General features: G+C 42.4%; 1 protein-coding gene across 1 annotated transcript in view; it reads right to left on the reverse strand.

Annotated features, from left to right (window-relative positions):
- The window catches only part of TM9SF3 (transmembrane 9 superfamily member 3), a 73,620-nt gene extending 59,410 nt beyond the window's left edge, over positions 1-14,210 (reverse strand). The window contains exons 1-2 of the mRNA XM_066238141.1: positions 13,933-14,210; positions 2,700-2,895 (exon numbers count right to left, since the gene is read on the reverse strand). Coding sequence (XP_066094238.1) covers positions 2,700-2,895; positions 13,933-14,028 — 292 coding nt within the window. The 5' untranslated portion in view covers positions 14,029-14,210. The remainder of the gene's footprint in view (positions 1-2,699; positions 2,896-13,932) is intronic.
- Positions 14,211-19,816: the final 5,606 nt, after the last annotated feature.

The raw sequence follows: 19,816 nt of genomic DNA on the forward strand, positions 1-19,816 counted from the left end.
ACAGGCACCCTCTAAAATAACAGGGTAATGAACTCAGGCCTGGTTCAAAGATAGGCAATTTAAGTCTGCCCTTCTCTTTTGAATTTTCTCTGAAGGATCTCAATTTAGCATTTTGTCTCGTGCTAGTATATAAGACTATTAGAAAGAAAAAACTAAAGTTGTGCATAAAATCTCAAGTAAGAAGCATCCTAAATTAGATTTAAGAGTATCCTTAATTCCCTAAAATGGTCTACGTATTTAGTGACTGTAATTTTACAAAATACCAATCCACTTAGCCTGACAAAATCTACTAGGTTAAAAAAAAGTGTGCGTGTATGTGTTATGAATTATGTGTGTACATATACTATCTATATAGTTTTTCATAGTTGCTCAATATTTCAAAATTGTTTATTTGAATATGCTTTCAGAATAACTTTTAAAAATCAAATACTTAAGTGATAAAGGATGAACAATATAAATATTTCTACAGTTCATACAGGAACAAAAGGTGTGTTTCCATAACTTTATTGGTATGCTGTGATATACCTTGGACAGATCATCTCATCCTGGGCCTCCCTAAGAGAAAATCAGACGACGCAATCCCTAAGCCAACCTTTAAAACTCTATGATTTTATAAATAACCTGGAAATCCCCTAAAATACTTTTCAAAGAATGATCAACTTTATCTTTGAATGGAGCAAGCAAGGGGCTACAGCAGAAAGAGAAATCTAATCAGCATTCACTCCTTCATCTGCACCAGTTAATTTAGCAGCAACCTTAGCTGAATATCCATGCTGGAGGTGCAGTGTTGACAAGACTCCACGGAACAGCCAACTCTCAGGGAATAAAACCAATTCTGTTCTTTTAATCTAAAGATGCTTAGTCTGAAAGAAAAATAAATCCCACTTTGATAGCCCATGAAAACTGTCCTCCTGTATCTAAATAATCTTTCCATCTCTGCCTCAGGGAACTAATAAAAAGGAGAAAGGTAAAACAGGTGAATGCATACTCTTCTTTAGTAAATAATAGGGATTCAAAAAGTAATGAAATCAGTCCATTGTAGAAAATAGAACTCAGGGCGTTTTTTGGTCTAGTCTCTCTGGTTTCCCTTTAATAAACTATAGCCCTGGCCGGCTGGCTCAGCGGTAAAGCATCGACCAGCTTGTGGAAGTCCCTGGTTCAATTCCCAGTCAGGGCACACAGGGTAAAGAGGCAACCTCTTCTCTACCCCTCCTCCCACTTTCTCTCTCTCTCTCTCTCTCTCTCTCTCTCTCTCTCTCTCTTCCCCTCCAGCAGCTATGGCTCAATTGGTTAGAGCACATCGGCCCTGGGAGGTGAGGATGGCTCCATGGAGCCCCCACTTCAGGCATTAAAAATAGCTTGGGCCCTGGCCGGTTGGCTCAGCGGTAGAGCGTCGGCCTAGCATGCGGAGGACCTGGGTTCGATTCCCGGCCAGGGCACACAGGAGAAGCGCCCATTTGCTTCTCCACCCCTCCGCCGCGCTTTCCTCTCTGTCTCTCTCTTCCCCTCCCGCAGCCACAGCCAAGGCTCCATTGGAGCGGAGATGGCCCGGGCGCTGGAGATGGCTCTGTGGCCTCTGCCTCAGGCGCTAGAGTGGCTCTGGTCGCAATATGGCGACGCCCAGGATGGGCAGAGCATCGCCCCCTGGTGGGCAGAGCGTAGCCCCTGGTGGGCGTGCCGGGTGGATCCCGGTCAGGCGCATGCGGGAGTCTGTCTGACTGTCTCTCCCCGTTTCCAGCTTCAGAAAAATGAAAAAATGAAAGAAAAAAAAAAAAAATTAAAAAAAAAAAAATAGCTTGGCTGCAAGCATGGCCCAAGATGGGAAGAGATCCACCCCAGATGGGGGTTGCTGGGTGGATCCCCGTCCAGGTGCATGTGAGAGTCTGTCTCTGCATCTTCTCTACTCTCACTAAAAAAAAATAATCAACTATAAATGTTCATCAAACATGCAAAAGGAGAAAGTATGAATAAACGTAGTACTGAGTCTCTCAGAGATCAGACATTCTAGTCTGTTTTCTTCTTATTTGTGATTAACTATTTAAGTTACCTGATTAAATTAAAACAAGCCTCAAAGCATGTTTACAATAATTCATAAAGTTATAGGCTTGGTGACTATGGCTTACATTTACAACTTAATTTTATAATTAAGCTCTAAGGAATTTAACAGGAGAAAAAGAATGCAAATATGTATACCTATTTTCAACATCAATAACAAAAAATATTCTAAAAACAAGAAAAAAATTTAACAAATCAAAGTTAAACATTATCTTTAAAATATCTCATCTCACATCCTCCTCCAAAAAGTGCTAAGAATACCTTAAGTTAGTTACTGTTCATTTTTACACATGTAGACAATGAAATCAAAATTGGAGTACACAACTTTACCAAAACCAATACAGTAAAAGAAGTAGGATTAAAATGCAAAGCTCCTGATTACAAGATCCACACTCTACTCAAAAATTAAGATACCTAATCAAAGATTGTGCAAAAATTCAATTATTCAAGTTTCTGCTAACCAAATTTATCATAAAATGTCTATGCAGGAAATACACTGTCTGACAAACTTCACAGAGGAAAATAAAAAATATGTATAAACACACTCCAAGGACCTGATTAAATGGATATCTAATAATATATAAGGAGAATTTTGATATCACAGTAAATAAAGAGAATCAGAAGGACTATAAAGGTTTATTTACCTTTGAATTTAATATCCAGACCACTAAATTCTAATTCGACTCCTTGAAGTGCTTCTCCCAGAGTTTCATGGTAATGACTGATACTTTTTTTTGACCCCACACAGAATGGAAGTGAAAAGTATTTATATGTCTCTTGGCGATTATGATAGGGTCCAACAGTATTCATCCATAAGACAACTTCTTCTTTATCTTGATACTGAAACAAAAAAAGCAAAAAAATGTATTTTTAAAAAATGTTATTAAAATTAAGGGGATATTTGTTATTTGTTCTAAACAAAAGTACCATCTCTGTGAAGTTATAAATAAAATACTGGAAGTTTATTTCAACCCGATGATTAATGTCCACAGCTTAAAAATGAAACTTGGAGAATTTTAAAATTATATCCTTTGAGTGTGGTGTCTGGCAGATCCACCTTTTCCAAACTTCGTTTTACAGACAATATTGTTTAAACAGAGTCCAATAACTTATAGGAATGTTTATAACTCTTAGACTATCAAATAATGGTAAACGTAGGACCAACATGATTCACCATAACTAACACTGACAAGAAAGGAGGAAATAAAGTCAACAACTTATCCAAATCTCATATTAATCATTAGAAACTCAAAAAATCTGTTGTCAGCAAGCACAACTAAAGTTTCATCTCCTTCCTAATCTTTTCCATGCCATTGGTCAAACTACTAGAGAGGAGAGAAATGACTAAACAAGAGAATTATGAAATCACCACCGTCTATTCAAACCATCTTTACATGTTCCCCTTTATCAGACTGAAAGACATGTACTATATATATCTTTGAATAAATAACTATGGCTCTGCCCATCAGTGAATACCACATTGAGTGTGGTCCAATAACTAGGTAGGTGAATTCACCTTTCCAGGGTCCAACTGGGAGATTTGCCAAAGATTTCTAAGATCTCAAGTATAATGTCCAATGATTCTATGAAAAGCAATTACACAAGTAATTTAAAACTAGTAATCCTGCCTGACCAGGTGGTGACACAGTGGATGGAGCACTGGACTGGGACGTGGAGGACCCAGGTCAAAACTCTGAGGTCGCTGGCTTGAGCTCAGGCTCATCCAGCTTGAGCGTGGGCTCACCAGCTTGAGCAGAGGGTTGCTGGCTTGAGCGTGGGATCATAAATATGACCCCATGGTAGCTGGCTTGAGCTCAAAGGTTGCTTGAAGCCCAAGATTGCTGGCTTGAGCCCAAGGTCGCTGGCTTGAGCAAGAGGTCACTCGCTCTGCTGTAGCACACTGGTCAAGGCACATATAAGAAAGCAATCAATGAACAAGCAATCAACAAACAACTAAGTTGCCACAACGAAGAATTGATGCTTCTCATCTCTCCCTTCCTGTCTGTCTGTCCCTATCTGTCCCTCTCTCTCTCTGTCTCTGTCAAAAAAACAACAAAGAAAACTAGTAATCCTAATTAGCAATAAAAAGACAACACAGTCGGCCTGGCGTGCGGAGGTCCCGGGTTCGATTCCCGACCAGGGCACACAGGAGAAGCGCCCATCTGCTTCTCCACCCCTCCCCCTCTCCTTCCTCTCTGTCTCTCTCTTCCCCTCCCGCAGCCACAGCCAAGGCTCCATTGGAGCAAAGATGGCCCGGGCGCTGGGAATGGCTCCTTGGCCTCTGACCCAGGTGCTAGAGTGGCTCTGGTCGCAACAGAGTGACACCCCGGAGGGGCAGAGCATCGCCCCCTGGTGGGCAGAGCATCACCCCTGGTGGGCGTGCCGGGTGGATCCCGGTCCGGCGCATGCAGGAGTCTGTCTGACTGTCTCTCCCCATTTCCAGCTTCAGAAAAATACAAAAAAAAAAAAAAAAAAAAAAAAAAGACAACACAGGATACAATTTAAGTCAATAGTGCAGAAGTTAAATCACTGAACAACTATTTCCTGAGTGTCTATCATATGCCAAACAGTAACTGTTTATAAGAGGATACAGCTTTGAAAAACACATGTTCCCTGTCCTACTGGAGCTTAGAACCTAAAAGGAAAGATGGACATTGAACAAGCAATTACAATAGGGTGCTATGAACCATTGAGAAAGCTATTCAACTAGCCCAACTAGTAAATCATAAGTTTCAATCTTCCATCTAAAACTAACAAGCATTTTCAATCAAAATCCAACAACTCCAAAAGCAGGCTCATCCTACCCTAACCCCACTCCCAATTTTGTTTTTCTAATAATAGTACCAGCACTATCTCAGACATGGAGCTCAAAAACCAAGTCCCTCTGCATTCCAAAAAACATTGACCTGTCTACTCTCATCCAAAGCATCTGCCTCTTTCAATTCACAGCACCACCATCCTACAATTTAGATCTAATCACCAAATCTTCAAACATGATGTTTCACTGTTTATATAAGATATCCTACAGGTCATCAAGGTAATAACAAACCACCTCATTTTTGGCTACATGAGACATGTACCAAGCAAGCACACTGTTTGGCATTAAAGATATATAGATAAATTAAATACTGTCCTTTCCTTTAAGAAAATCACAATCCATAGAGCAGCCAGACAAGTAATAAAGGGCTATTATAGCAACAATAAAGGAACGATTAATTCTGCTTTGACAGAGAAGGGTCAGGCTGAATAATGCATAGAAAATCATACACTGCCTGACCAGGCAGTGGTGCAGTGGATAGAGTGTCGGACTGGGATACAGAGGACCGAGGTTTGAGACCCTGAGGTCGCCAGCTTGAGCGTGGGTTCATCTGGCTTGAGCAAAAGCTCACCAGCTTGGACCCAAGGTCGCTGGCTCGAGCAAGGGGTTACTTGGTCTGCTGAAGGCCCATGGTCAAGGCACATATGAGAAAGCAATCAATGAACAATGAAGGTCTCGCAACGAAAAACTGATGATTGATGCTTCTCATCTCTCTCCGTTCCTGTCTGTCTGTCCCTGTCTATCCCTCTCTGACTCTCTCTCTATCCCTGTAAAAAAAAAAAAAAAAAACATACACTATTTCAAGGGAATTCAGAAAAACAGCTGATAATCTTCATGTATGAAGGAATGAATCCATACATTCCATTCAGCTAAGAAATACATGTGTGCCACCACTCTTCCATCCAATGCTCAAGGTCACGCACCACCAATCAATCAAGGTAATCCTTCCTGCTAAACATAGGTATAGATATAACATGGACATAGTGTAAGAATTTTCAAAGGTGCTCTACCTCAATCACTTTCAACTGACTGAGTTGGTATTAGAGCTGAAACCTCTTCAGCAGGCAGGAAGCTCTGTCCATAATATAATGTATACAAAAAATATTTCATAAATATGATGGTAAAACAGTGGGGAAAAATGTTGAAGTGTAAAATTCCTTAGCAACTTAGTAAAATAAGTTTGAAGTATGTGCAGTGATTGACATGTGCACTGACTGCAATAGTACCCTTTCAGAGAAAGAAGGGGAGGAAATACATCCATTTAAGATTAGAATGCTGAACAAGAGGAACTATTAATGAGGACTTTCCCATTAGTCCTGCTGCGAGTCTGCAAAAATGTTTAAATGTAACTCATAAAAATAAGCGCAAAAATACTTTCCCTATAAATCCTAACACTCATATTCCTTCAAAAAGACAAAAATGTGAGCACTAAAGAAATGATTGTTAAAATAGGGTGTTCATTTATTTTATACAAACTGAAACACAGGACTAAAGTAATTTAAGGGTCACAGTACGTGTTAAACTACACATTCTGAAATCACTCATTTAAAATATTTATGAAACCTTTCAAGAGAGTCGAGTTGTGATGACATGATGCAAACTATAAGAAAATATATACCATTTTGTAGTCTAAGATTCTTTCTGGGAAGAAGACTGAAAATAATAATTTACTATATATATAGTCTGTATATATGCAATATAGTCACACATTTGTATACATATAATACATATATACATGCACACACACAGGTTAGCTAAGGTGAATATTAAGGCAAATCTTTTTTCACATTGCTCCTTATTCAGACCATAATCAGATATGAACTTAGAATGTTTACTCTTCACTGCAATTCTCGACTGTCCCTAAGAATAAGTGCTCCCAAGACAAAGTCAAAACAATGGTTTTTTCAAAGCAGAAAATGTGTCTTGAAGTATCTTGAAATTAGAAAATACCAAAAGGAAGACTTCACACAATTTTTGAAGTAGGGAAAAACCTTTCCTTTCCCTGAAGCTGCTGAGGAGTCCCTGAGCTCCCCAGTTCCATGGGGGGAAAGCCGCAGGTAAGGCTGTTCCTTCCTCCCTGCAGAGTGTACCTGGGAGAAGGGGAGGAAAAGTCAAGGAAGTACAGCAGTGGACCGGGGGTCTCTGGGCACAGCTGGATTCCCTCCATGAGGCCTCCCTGGGAAGTAGCCACACAAGGCCAGTTCAGACTATCTGCACTCCACCTCATTTTCCAGCTCTCAGAGGAGTTTCATTCCTACACACACAGCTTCTGAGCTGGCCACTTCCGTCACCTGGTCTGTATTGTCTTCCCTTCCTTTCCTGCTCTATCTTTTTTCTTACACCATTCCCCCAAATCTATAACGCTCTCCTCTCCACCTAGCCAATTTCTACTTATCCTTCAGAACTGCTTATCCTTTCTCAAAACCTCTAATCCTCAGGTAAAGCCTTACCACACCAACCCCCTAACTTGCATGACCTCACCATCTTTTCTCGTCATATAATTAGCTAACATTTAATAGGCTCAGACCACGTGCTCGGCATAGTTTTAAGGTCTTTACATGAACCTTCAATCCTCTCAAACTTTAAAGTAAGTCCTATTATTGTCCCCATTTTAGAGATAAAAACAAACCAAAGAACAGAGATACTAAGTAATTTGTCCAAGATCATATAATTAGTACCCAGTTTACAACTTTAGAACCACACTTTTGCTAATCCCTGGTCAGCTGCATTAACTAAAAAGCAAAATCTAATACAGAAAATATGAAAAAGTACAGTTGTACAGTGCTACTGAAGATACTACTGAATACTCAACAACTTCTTCCATTTAAGCCTTTAATCAGCCCTACCTAAAGAAAAAAACAAACAAACCTTCCTAAGCAGCACTTGTGCGCTAATCTCAAAAACAATGAATGACTTTTATTCTCAAAGTCACTAATATTGGGCCTCTCTTATTTAAATACTGTTTATGTGCTGGGAAAGGAGAAGAAATAGAAGTTTCCCTACTTGACAGAGATCATGAATTAATTTTTCTCAGAAAGAACTTTAGAAGATAATGTTACTGATGTATTTATAGAAAATCTGAAGAAATCAAAATTTATATAGACAAAGGACTGAGGGCGCAGAATAAGCACCCAGATGCCATCATTTTCATGGGACGAGTGCATGCTTTAAAACAGATATCTGAGAAAGCAAAATCCAGATCTGAAAATAGCTCAGAAATCATTATTTCAATGCCTTTTAATTATTTTAAACACATACATCAGAATTCAAATATAAAAAAAATCAGAAGGGTATTTTTAGATAGTCTCGAGACAACTGCTCTCTCAAATAACTCTGTACATAAATAAACTTTTAGTCTATCATAGAGTACTGCTGAAAACAGGACAACGAATTATGGCATTTTCTAAAATTAGATCTATATTAGAGCACTCACAAATTCACTTGTAGTAAAGTTTATTCTCTTTGTAAATTTTCACATAAATTTTAAGAATTCTTATACTCCTAACAGAGATAAAAACAAAGTAAAGCAAACAAATCATTTCTGAAAACACTCAGTGGTATAAGCGCGTATGGCAGAGGCTAAGACTAGGCTAACCCAGACACAGAGCAGCACCACCATTACAAGAGGTCCAACGGGCCACAAAGAAATGGGATTTAGCTTAGGTAAGGCCCCTAAAGCACAACAGGCATACTTGGGACTATGCATGTTAAGTGAACAATGGTCTGTATTTGTTCACTGTGTTTTAAGCAACAGGGTTTCATGCTTCCAACATTGCACATCCATGTCCCTATTAGCTCCCTAATTACTCGTCACTCAACAAGCACGAATTTAATACTGTTTCTCATGCCAAGAACAGAATCTAGATATGTAACAGACAAAAATTTTAAAACTTGAATTTATGATCTTGAGGAAACTGAACCCATAAAAATTCAAGGCTACAGTACAAATCATAAAATGCTCTAAGATTCCTTGATTACTGACATCTTTACATAGCATTACTATGGAAATTGTATGGACAGCAAAAGCAAGGACTAGAAAGATCAGGAAGCTCATATTTTCTGTGGCCTTGGGCCAGTCACTGGGCCTCTTCAACCTTTAGGAAAATGAGTGTGTTGGATACAATGATCTCAAGTCTTCCCAGTCCTAAAATTCTATGATTCTCAATATGAAATCTTTTTAATGGAATCCTCTGGAATCTTAGGAGACATGGTAATCTAATTCTAGATGCTTTCAAGTGCCCTAAGTTTCAGAAAACCAAATAAGCATATATACTTATACACCTGTCACTTATTCTAAAGAGTCCTTTTTATGACCCTTCAATCAAGTATTGAGTTGGCTTAGTGGTGGAGCATCACCCCAACATGTGGAGGTCCCGGGTTCATTTCCCAGTCAGAGCACACAGGAGAAATGACCATCTGCTTCTCCACCCATCCCCCTCTCCCTCCTCTCTCACACTCTCTCTTCCCCTCGAGTAGCCAAGAGCCAAAACTGGACTGGTTCAAGCACACTGGCTCAGGTGCTGAGGATGGCTCTGTGGAGCCTCCGCCTCAGGTGCTAAAAATAGCTCAATTGCAAGCATAGGCCCCAGATGGGCAGAGCAGCAGTGCCAGACTGAGGTTGACAGGTGGATCTCGGTCCAGCATCATGCAGGAGTATGTCTCTTTACCTCACCTCCTCTCACTTGGAAAAGAAAAAGAAAGCCTGCCTTTTATGAGTGTTCTTTAATTTTTATTTCAAACAATGTCCTGCCTGACCAGGCGGTGGCGCAGTGAATAGAGCATCGGACTGGGATGCCAAGGACCCAGGTCCGAGACCCCGAGGTCACCAGCTTGAGCACGGGCTCATCTAGTTTGAGCAAAAGCTCACCAGCTTGGACCCAAGGTCGCTGGCTCCAGCAAGGGGTTACTCGGTCTGCTGAAGGCCCGCAGTCAAGGCACATATGAGAAAGCAATCAATGAACAACTAAGGTGTCGCAATGCACAACGAAAAACTAATCACTGATGCTTCTCATCTCTCCGTTCCTGTCTGTCTGTCCCTGTCTATTCCTCTCTCTGACTCTATAAAAAAAAAAAAGTCCTGTAATTCATAGAATTCAACTTTAAAAAACTAAAGGGGCCTGACCTGTGGTGGCGCAGTGGATAAAGCGTCGACCTGGAAATGCTGAGGTCGCCGGTTTGAAACCCTGGGCTTGCCTGGTCAGGACACATATGGGAGTTGATGCTTCCTGCTCCTCCCCCTTCTCTCTCTCTGTCTCTCTCTCCTCTCCCTCTCTCTCTCCTTTCTAAAATGAATAAATTTAAAAAAATAAAATAAAAAAGTTAAAAAAAAAAAGTACTACATTTTAAAAAACTAAAGGGATCACATCTTATGTTCTACACATATACACTACAATTGAACAGCACATTTTTTTTCTCATTATTCCTATGAGAATATAAAAAGGACTGGATAAATAAGCACAAAAAAAATATCATACAATGGTCATATAAGTCAAATCCTAATTCAGTAGGTGAAGAGAAATAAGGAACTTTGTGGAACTGCATAAAGTAGGTGTTCCTTCTTAGAACCAGCAACATAATCTGTGGGGGCCAGTACAAAATAAAAATGTAAGACTCGGCTCCAGCCAGTTGGTTCAGTGGTAGAGCATCAGCCCAGCATGTGGAAGTCCCAGGTTCAATTCCCAGTCAGGGCACACAGGAGAAGCGACCATCTGCTTCTCTACTCCTCCTCTTTCTCTCTCTCTTTCTTCTCCTCCCACAGCCATGGCTCGAATGGTTCGAGCAAGTTGGCCCCAGGCACTGAGGATGGTTCCATGGCCTCTTCCCAGGCACTAAAATAGTTTGGTTGCCGAGGAAGAAAGCAGTGGCCCCAGATGGGCAGATCATTGCCTGATAGGGAGCTTGTCAAGTAGATTCTAGTTGGGGGCACATGCAAGAGTCTGTCTGTCTTCCTCCCTGCCTCTCATTTAATAAAAATAAAAAAATGCAAGACTCCTTGCTCAAAAATTATTATGAATTTCAACAGTGACAGCAGAGCATTAAACCAAGCAGTACTTAAGTGCTTGCACATATCATCTGACTGCCCGGGTGACATGGCTGTTAGGTTAGCCCTATCCCTTTTAATGCTAACCCAAACATTTTCTCAACAACAACCCATTATAGATCTAGTATTATCTAAATTTTGAGCACTTAAAAATACTGTCAATACAGAAAACTACTCGATTTAATACCAAGTGTATTACTGTCATATTTTTAGCATAAAAGGCTATAGAAGCACATTCTATGAGTATAGAAGACTATTAACCCTTTGAGTACTGAGTTTTTTTCATGCTCACTGACCCCCAGGAGTGAGGTTTTTTTCAAGAAATGAAATTAGTTCCAGTTACAGTTTTATTAACTTAAAATCATGTTTGTTTGATAACCAATTTATGGAAACAAGAAGAACATACATTTGCCTTTTTTTATTGTTGCCTTACACATTTTTAAAATAAATCGATTGTACTCTGGATGGTCAGGAGGCACAAGGATGTACATGATCATTCATACTACTCAAAGGGTTAATTCAAACTGCCTGAGTTCAAATCCTACCCTCTACCCGACTGGCTGTGTAGCCTCAGGCAAGTAATTTTAACGTCTCTGGCATTGGTTTCCTCACCTATAAAAAGGGCATATCACCCACTTTACAAGAAAGTTTAAAATGAGTTAATATATAATGTACTTAAAAAAATACCTAGTCTATATTGTTATAAAAGCTTTTTTAGTTATTATTTCTAACTGAAAACTGTCTTTACAGAAAGTTAATCTAAAGGGTAAGCTTACATTTTTTAAAACTGTTCTTTAATTTATAATTCAGTTACACAAGTATTTATTAAACACCTACTCAGCAACCTTCTCTTGGCAATTCTTCTCTTCCTGGTGGGAAAAAAATTCACTTGACCATAGCCTTTTCAACACTGCTATCAGGCTAAGGTAAATGCCTATTTTTCAAAAACTTGGAAGATGTATATTGGCTAATAGCCAAAAATATACACATAAATGACACATTTTATACTTATATCTTAATGCTATTCTTCCTATAATATTTTTGCTTTTTAAGTAAGTTATTAGTAAGTAATCAAGTGAAAGCAGTCCAATGCAAAAATGAATGAAATGAATTCCAATTTTTTTGTCCAACAATTATCTCATACATTCTCTCAAAAACTGTTTACCAAATATTTTATATTTACTGATATAAAAAAAATGAAAATGTTCCTGGCAATAAAATTTCAGTGAGTTGTATTTACATTTTAAATATGTAAATTATAAGTCTATCTTATATACCTCCAATTTTTGAAATTTTAATTGGTTTCCCTAATTATAGCAATTCGTTATAAAACACAAATAAAAAAATATAATACTACTCTTAAGCTTATAACCCTGTATGGTGGAACTACAGTTAAGAAAGAGTTTCAAGTTTTACATGGTAACTTTCCTTAAATGTTCAAAAAAATTGGAAAAATAATAGTAACTGTACCATTAACGCAAAGATGGTCACTGGAAATGAACAGTTCTTACATTGAGACAAGTTACCTGACAGAACAACAGGAAATTGTTTTTAATTTGACTGTTTAACCTCTGAACAAAATTATCTTAAGGTGAAAAGTCACAAATATAGCACAAAAACATGTCATCGATGTGGGATTTGTCTCTAAAATACATGCAGTTAAGAAGTTTCAGCCTGACCTGTGGTGGCGCAGTGGATAAAGCCTGGAACTGTAACACTGAGGTCGCTAGTTCAAAACCCTGCACTTGCCTGGTCAAGGCACATATGGGAGTTGATGCTTCCTGCTCCTCCCCTCTTCCTTTCTTTTTCTTTCTTTTCTTTTCTTTCTTTCTCTCTCTCTCTCTCCTCTCTAAAATGAATAAAATTTAAAAAAAAAATAAGTTTCTGGCTGTGACTGAAGGCAGAGTAAACAAAAGTTTCAAGTTTGAGCCCAGCTAACCCAGGAAGTGGAGAAAAGAAGCCTGGTTAATTACAAATAAAACCTAAAGTAGGATGCACCGACTAAATAAGTTCAATTGCTTCGTTTCCTTACTTATCAGGAATGACAGAAGACTCTGCCAAATCTTTCAGATTGAGTCCATACACAACCTTTCATGCAACAGTATATCACTAGAGAGTTAACATATAAAAAACAATTACTCCCCAAGCAACGTGTCAACTTATATGATTTTCCTGCCTTGTTCACACCTACCATCCTGAAAACAGCCAAGTTACAGCCCTAAGTGAGTCACTTGAAGACCCATTAAAATCCATGACAACCTAAACAGCCAATGAACTTTAGGATAAATGCAAAAGCGACCGCTCCCAGAAGACAAACGGGGGGAGGGAAACTCAACATCCCTAAGTCGGCCGCTGCCCTAGTGAGAGACCACAGGGATGGGAGCCTCATCTCGGGGTGCAGACTGTAAAGTTACAAGAAAGGCTTGGAAGTGAGTGCGCGTAGACCGAGTGCATGTACACATGTAAACTGCTCTTCACCCCAGTTTATCAGCGCTGTCGCCGCACCAGCGTTTTAGTCCGGTTCGGGCAGGAGGAGAAAATAAGGGCCGGTGGGGAGCGTGCAGCGCCGGCTGTTTCCTGGTTGGGTATGACGGGTAAACGCGAAGCATCCATCTTCCGCCGCGTCGCACCCCCCAGCAGCCGAAGCGTAGCTCCCTTACCCGGGACCTCGAGCCCCGCGCTTGGCTGGCCTGCGACCCCCACTCCTGCGGGGAAGTGAGCCCGACCCTCCCCACGCTCCTTCCCGGCCCTGGGAGCCCCCGGGACCGAGGGGTGGGACGCCATTCAGATCCGGGTCAGGGAAACGGGCCCAGACAATCGGGACGGGGAGTCCGGTCCCAGGAGCGTGCCTCCTCCCTGCTCCCGGGGTTCCTGCTCCGCCAGGCCCAACCGGAAGGCGCCCGCGGTCGGCCGCGCGCTCGAGCGGGCCGCCGGGCTCCCCAGGCCGCGCCGGGCCTGCCGGGGCGGCGAGCCGGGGAGCGGGCCCAGGGCGGCCGTGTCGGCCGGGGACGCCTCTCACCGTGTGCTCGTGCTCGTCCGCCCGGGCCCGGGGCAGCAGTAGCAGCAACAGCGCGGCGGCCGCCGCCACGCCGGGAGCGCCCGGCAGCGGCCTCATCCTCCGCGCTCCCACTGGCCCGGCGCCCGCCCACCGACTCCTCCGCCGCCGCCGCCGCAGCCGATTCGCATCCACCGGGCGCACACAGATGCACGGGGCCCGGGCCCAGCCGATGGCTCCTCGGCGCCGCCGCCGACACCGCCCGCTCCGTAGTTTCCCCCGCCCCCCGGCGCCTCCTTTGCCTCTTCCTCTGACTCAGCCACGTCATCCGGCCACCCCGGCACACGCCGGAAGTGCCTCGCCACGCGGGGCCGCAACCGCCGCCTGGCACCCCGCCCCGGGCACGCGGGCTCACGGCCCTCGGGGACCGCGCTTGGCCGCCGCGCGCCGCGCTCCCCGGGCCCGCCCGGCCGCCCGGCGCTGGGTCCCGGAGGCCCCGGAGCGCAGAAGCGGCCCGGCCACAGCGTAGGTGACAGCCCGACCTGCAGGGCGCCTCGGAGCTGTGCCCCGGAGCTCGGGCTTGTGTGACCTTGCCCCAAACGCTTCACTTTTCCTGGCCTCGTTAGACTATGAAATGGGGTCTGAACCTGACCAGGTGTCTCGAACTTGGGAGACCATATCAAATAACCCTTTCCAGGCACTGTCGCTGTGAATGAATCACGAGACTATATAATCATTATGGGAGATTGTTAAATCTATACAGGGTTGAATGTGTTTTTAAATCACCATTTATTGGACTCCTGCAATTCAACCTTGTTGAAATTGTCGTTCATTTATTTGTTTATTGTTGGTCTCTTGTCAACGGACACAAATACCTTCTGGGATCTAAGCCCCTCCCCTAAGCAGAGATCCAGTGCCTAGGTCGGTGCCAGTCTCAAGAATAGGAACTCAAAAAATACCTGTCAAGTCAATATTATATATTAATATGGCACTACAGTTTACATCATCCTCGAACCCAAAATCTGGAACCTGTAGTCAGACTGTCTGTACCTCTCTCAACCATCAGCAGTCCACAGTTCCAGCAAATAGGTCTCTTAGAAATGTCTCAAGAGTTTATTTTTCCTCTCTCTTCTCTGCCATTCTCTATCTCCCCATATATTGTAACAGTCTCCAGCAGAATCCCTGCCACCAGTCTTCCCTCCCTATTTATTCTCTCCAATAGGTGCCAGGAGTGACCTTTCTAAAAAGAAATCTGATGATATCACTCTCTTACTTAAAACACCCTTGAATGTTGTTTAAATAAGTCGTGGAATCACAGCTAAGATTTTCACCTTCCAGGCACTATTCTGAGCCCTTTACAGGTATTGACTCATTTAATCCCCACAAAAACCTTACGCAGCAGGTACTATTAGTGTGTTCATTTTACAGATACGATAACTAAAGCACAGAGAGGTTAAGAGGCCTGCTGAAATACCAAACCCAAGCAGTCTTGAGACAGGATAGATAGTAAGAAGCTAGAAAAATTCCTTGGCAAGTAGAATGAGAAAACTGAGACATAACTAAAGAAACTGGCCGAGCAATTTACAGCCCGATGCAAAGCATCACCTCCTTAGAGATAACATCTAGGTCTCAACTGTGTTTTGACTCCAGGTCCAGGGACTGGCTGCAGTGGGTGATGGTGACAGATCAGTAAAAGACTATGTAGCCCTGGTGGTGTTGCGGGGTGAGGGGGACACCTGGAAAAGCTGATTAGAATACTCTATTGAAGTCCTCCCCTGAACTCCCAGTTTTAAAAACCCTCAAAACAAATAAACCAGGGGCACAGTCCCAAGTCCCAAACTAATCCCCTGAACCTATCTCCATGGCCCCTTTTCTCTGCTCATTTCTTTCCCACAAGATTTCCAGTGAGCCAAAGAGGCTCTCCTCTCCTATTGCTGCTTCTATTCTAGGTCCTTCCATGTTTCACTGTCCCCATCTTTAATAAACTTACTCTCAAGATCACCTGGATTAGTGTTTTTTCCTTCACTAGGTCAAGAACCCATTACCAGCTGGCCCTAGGCAGACCTGAAGGGCCAGATCCCCTGTCTGGTTAAGAGTCTGGTTCCAGAATCACTTTCTTACTACTAATGCATTATTATCCATACAGCCATTTAAAAAAATTAAAATAGCCCTTGTCCTGGCATGGAATAATATTTGAGAGATACTTTTAAATAAAAAAAGTTGAAAAAATTATTCCATTTTAAATGTTAACATAAAAGTCTACCCATAGTGACTCAAACACTTAACATTAGTTAACTCTCAACTTCGTATATGTCTATGAATATTTGAATTTTTTTTTTTACAGTGAGCACGTGCTACACATGTCATGTGGGGGAAAGAAATCTTTGCTAAAGAACAGTCCTGTTAGGCCTGACCAGGTGGTGGTGCAATGGATAGAGCGTTGGACTGGGATGCAGAGGACCCAGGTTCAAGACCCCGAGGTCGCCAGCTTGAGTGCGGGCTCATCTGGTTTGAGCAAAAGCCCACCAGCTTGAACCCAAGGTTACTGACTCCAGCAAGGGGTTACTGGGTCTGCTGAAGGCCCGCGGTCAAGGCACGTATGAGAAAGCAATCAATGAACAACTAAGGTGTTGCAACGCACAATGAAAAACTAATGATTGATGCTTCTCATCTCTCTCCATTTCTGTCTGTCTGTCCCTGTCTATCCCTCTCTCTGACTCACTGTCTCTGTAAAAAGATAAATAAATAAATAAATAAATAAATAAATAAAAAAGAACAGTCCTGTTAGCATGCAGCTGCACAATCAGATCCTGATTTATCTCCCCAGCTTTAGGTCCCACTGGTCTTCGTCCCATATTCCCCACTACACCATGTTCTTTTATACTTCTGAGCGTTTGTGTTTGGTGTTCCCTTTGCCTAGAATGCAAAATAAGCGGACAGCCATTAGATAGTCTCTTTCCAAGCATAACTGAATTATCATCTCTTCAGCAAAACTGCATGACAAGTTAAGCATCTCTTCTTTGGGATTCCAATAGCATTTGGCATGTTACATGATAATTACCACCTAGTCATATTTCCTCTTCTGTACTACTACATTCGGACCTTTCCTGGGGGCAGATACTATCATTTGTTTATATCTGTCTTAGCGGCCGAGATCGTGCTTGTCACATCATAGACATTCAATAACTATTTGAAGAATGAATTAATGAAGACATTAGTAAGTGAAAGTCAAATAACATAGCAGGACTTAAAGAACACTTTCTAGCTAGTTTAAGAGGTATTACAAGGCAGTACATGATTAATGGATCACACATCAGTAATTGCTATAGAAATCAGAGGAAGTGTCTGATATGTCTTATATCTTTGTACATCCCCCAGAGCACTTCACATGGTGACTTCCTCATGGTGGAAGTTCAATAAATGCTCTGTTAATGAATAGTCACTCTTTTGAATCAAATAATGATGGGCAATCGAAGAACAAGCAGTATACGTGCTGAATTAAGATGGATGAGTAGTTTCTTGCTTAAACATGCATCACCGGCCTCACATAGTCAAGTCACCTAAGCTTTTGCTAGGTGTGGGAGCACTGAATTGGTGATTGCTTGGGGATGAGGAGGACACAAGGAAAGGTATATAAATTTGAGGAGTGCTGACTTAAAACAGGAAACCTTACATCTCCAGCAGAGAGCAGAAATAACAGTGTACAGAAAAAGAACTGCACAAAATGTGACCAACTGTGCAAATGTTCCGCAAGCAAAAGAGCAAGGGAAGAAGAGGAAACCCTGTTTTGGTGGAGTATTTGGAAAAGTTAATGGTGGGAAGGATATGTAAGGCCATTAATTTGACAACTATTTATTGAGCATCAACTATGTGCCAGGAACTCTGTTAGGTACTAGGAAATGATCATGATAAATGGCATTAGGTGATAAAAATCTAACAGTAGGTATGGAAAAGGGCATAGGAGATAAAGTAACTGATTAGAGGAAAAGGAGTGTAGTTTCGAAGATCCTTGGAATCTGATGACTTCAAGGCTCAAAAACAGGACTCAGGAGCACTGGATAGCTCGGTTGGTTAGAGCATCGTCATGAAGTGCAGACGTTGCTGGTTCAATCCCCAAGCAGGGCACATACAGGAAGAGATATATGTTCCTCTCTCTCTCTCAAATCAATTAAAAAAAAAAGTCTTCATCTATAAATAACAATATATCTTTTGCTTTCCATTCTCAAGTACTTTTCCTTGGAAATTCTATTCCTTCTTTCTACTTTGTTATGTTCATATTGCTAGTTATTTACTTCTGGGGTGGGCAGTCCTTCTATTGCTATTACTACCTTTCACTTCTACCTTTTCTGTTCTAGCTCAAATGTTCTAGGTACCAAAGAACTTTATCATTGGTCTGAGTTCTTTCTTTAGGAAACAATCACTTAAAACATTTGGTTCTTAGACTGAAGAGCAACTATGGCTATTAATTTCTTTGTACAATTCCCATCTCACTGTTTCTCACACATTTTAAAAAACTGATCTGCTACAACAATACAGGGCAAGGAACAACAGCTGCCACCATGATAAGACTCCTTGCCAATTAGGTGGTGACTCCAGTGAGGCTGCCTCCCTGCTCCTTCAGGACGTAGGCTTCCCACCCTTTGCTTAGACTTGGACTTACGGAGTTGAAGGGAACTCGAGTATTACTAAACACAAAACTCCTCAAAAATGGGCCCTGGCCGGTTGGCTCAGCGGTAGAGCGTCGGCCTGGCATGCGGGGGGCCCGGGTTCGATTCCCGGCCAGGGCACATAGGAGAAGCGCCCATTTGCTTCTCCACCCCCCCTCCTTCCTCTCTGTCTCTCTCGTCCCCTCCCGCAGCCAAGGCTCCATTGGAGCAAAGATGGCCCGGGTGCTGGGGATGGCTCCTTGGCCTCTGCCCCAGGCGCTAGAGTGGCTCTGGTCACAGCAGAGCTACGTCCCAGAGGGCAGAACATCGCCTCCTGGTGGGCAGAGCATCGCCCCTGGTGGGCATGCCGGGTGGATCCCAGTCGGGCGCATGCGGGAGTCTGTCTGACTGTCTCTCCCCGTTTCCAGCTTCAGAGAAAAAAAAAACAAAAAAAACAACCAAAACTCCTCATAAATGATGAAGCAGACCAGGGTAGTCAAGCTATGTCAACTCCAAGTTTCCTGACTTCCGAGCCAGTGTTCTGTCTTTACACCATGATAACTCTAACTGCATAGCTAGCTCCATTTTCTCCTACATTTTTTTGTGGGTTAAATGGGCTTTGGCAGACAAGCCTGGGAACCTACTATTTATTACACTTTATATGAGAAAATTAATTCTGAGTTCTGCCTCAGAATTCAGAACACATTTTTCAACCTTTTACTCTTCTTTTCACTACCCTGGTGAACACAGTACCTGGCTGTTAAGAGTGAATGAGGAAGGCCATATTACATTCTTAATAACTCACTTAGAAATAAACAGAACACAATTCTTTTTAAGAAAGAGAGAGCGAGCTTCCCTGGCTGGTTGGCTCAGCAGTAGAGCATCAGCCCGGCATGTAGAAGTCCCGAGTTTGATTTTCGGTCAGGGTACACAGGAGAAATGACCATCTGCTTCTTTACCCCTGCCCTTCTCTCTCTCTCTCTCTCTCTCTCTCTCTCTCTCTCTCTCCTCCCTTCCCCTCCCACAGCCATGGCAAAAATGGTTGGAGCACTTTGGCCCAGGCACTGAGGATGGCTCCATGGCCTTGCCTCAGGTGCTGAAATAGCTTGGTTGTCGAACAACAGAGCAGCAGCCCCAGATGGGCAGAGCATTGCCCTTTAAGGGGCTTGCCAGGTGGATTCCGGTTGGGGCACATGCAGGAGTCTGTCTCTCGGCCTCCCTGCCCCCCTACCTCTCAAAAAAGAGAGAGATAGAGAGCGAGA

The sequence above is a fragment of the Saccopteryx bilineata genome, chromosome 7, assembly GCF_036850765.1.
Source record: "Saccopteryx bilineata isolate mSacBil1 chromosome 7, mSacBil1_pri_phased_curated, whole genome shotgun sequence".
In the NCBI taxonomy this organism is placed as follows: domain Eukaryota; kingdom Metazoa; phylum Chordata; class Mammalia; order Chiroptera; family Emballonuridae; genus Saccopteryx; species Saccopteryx bilineata.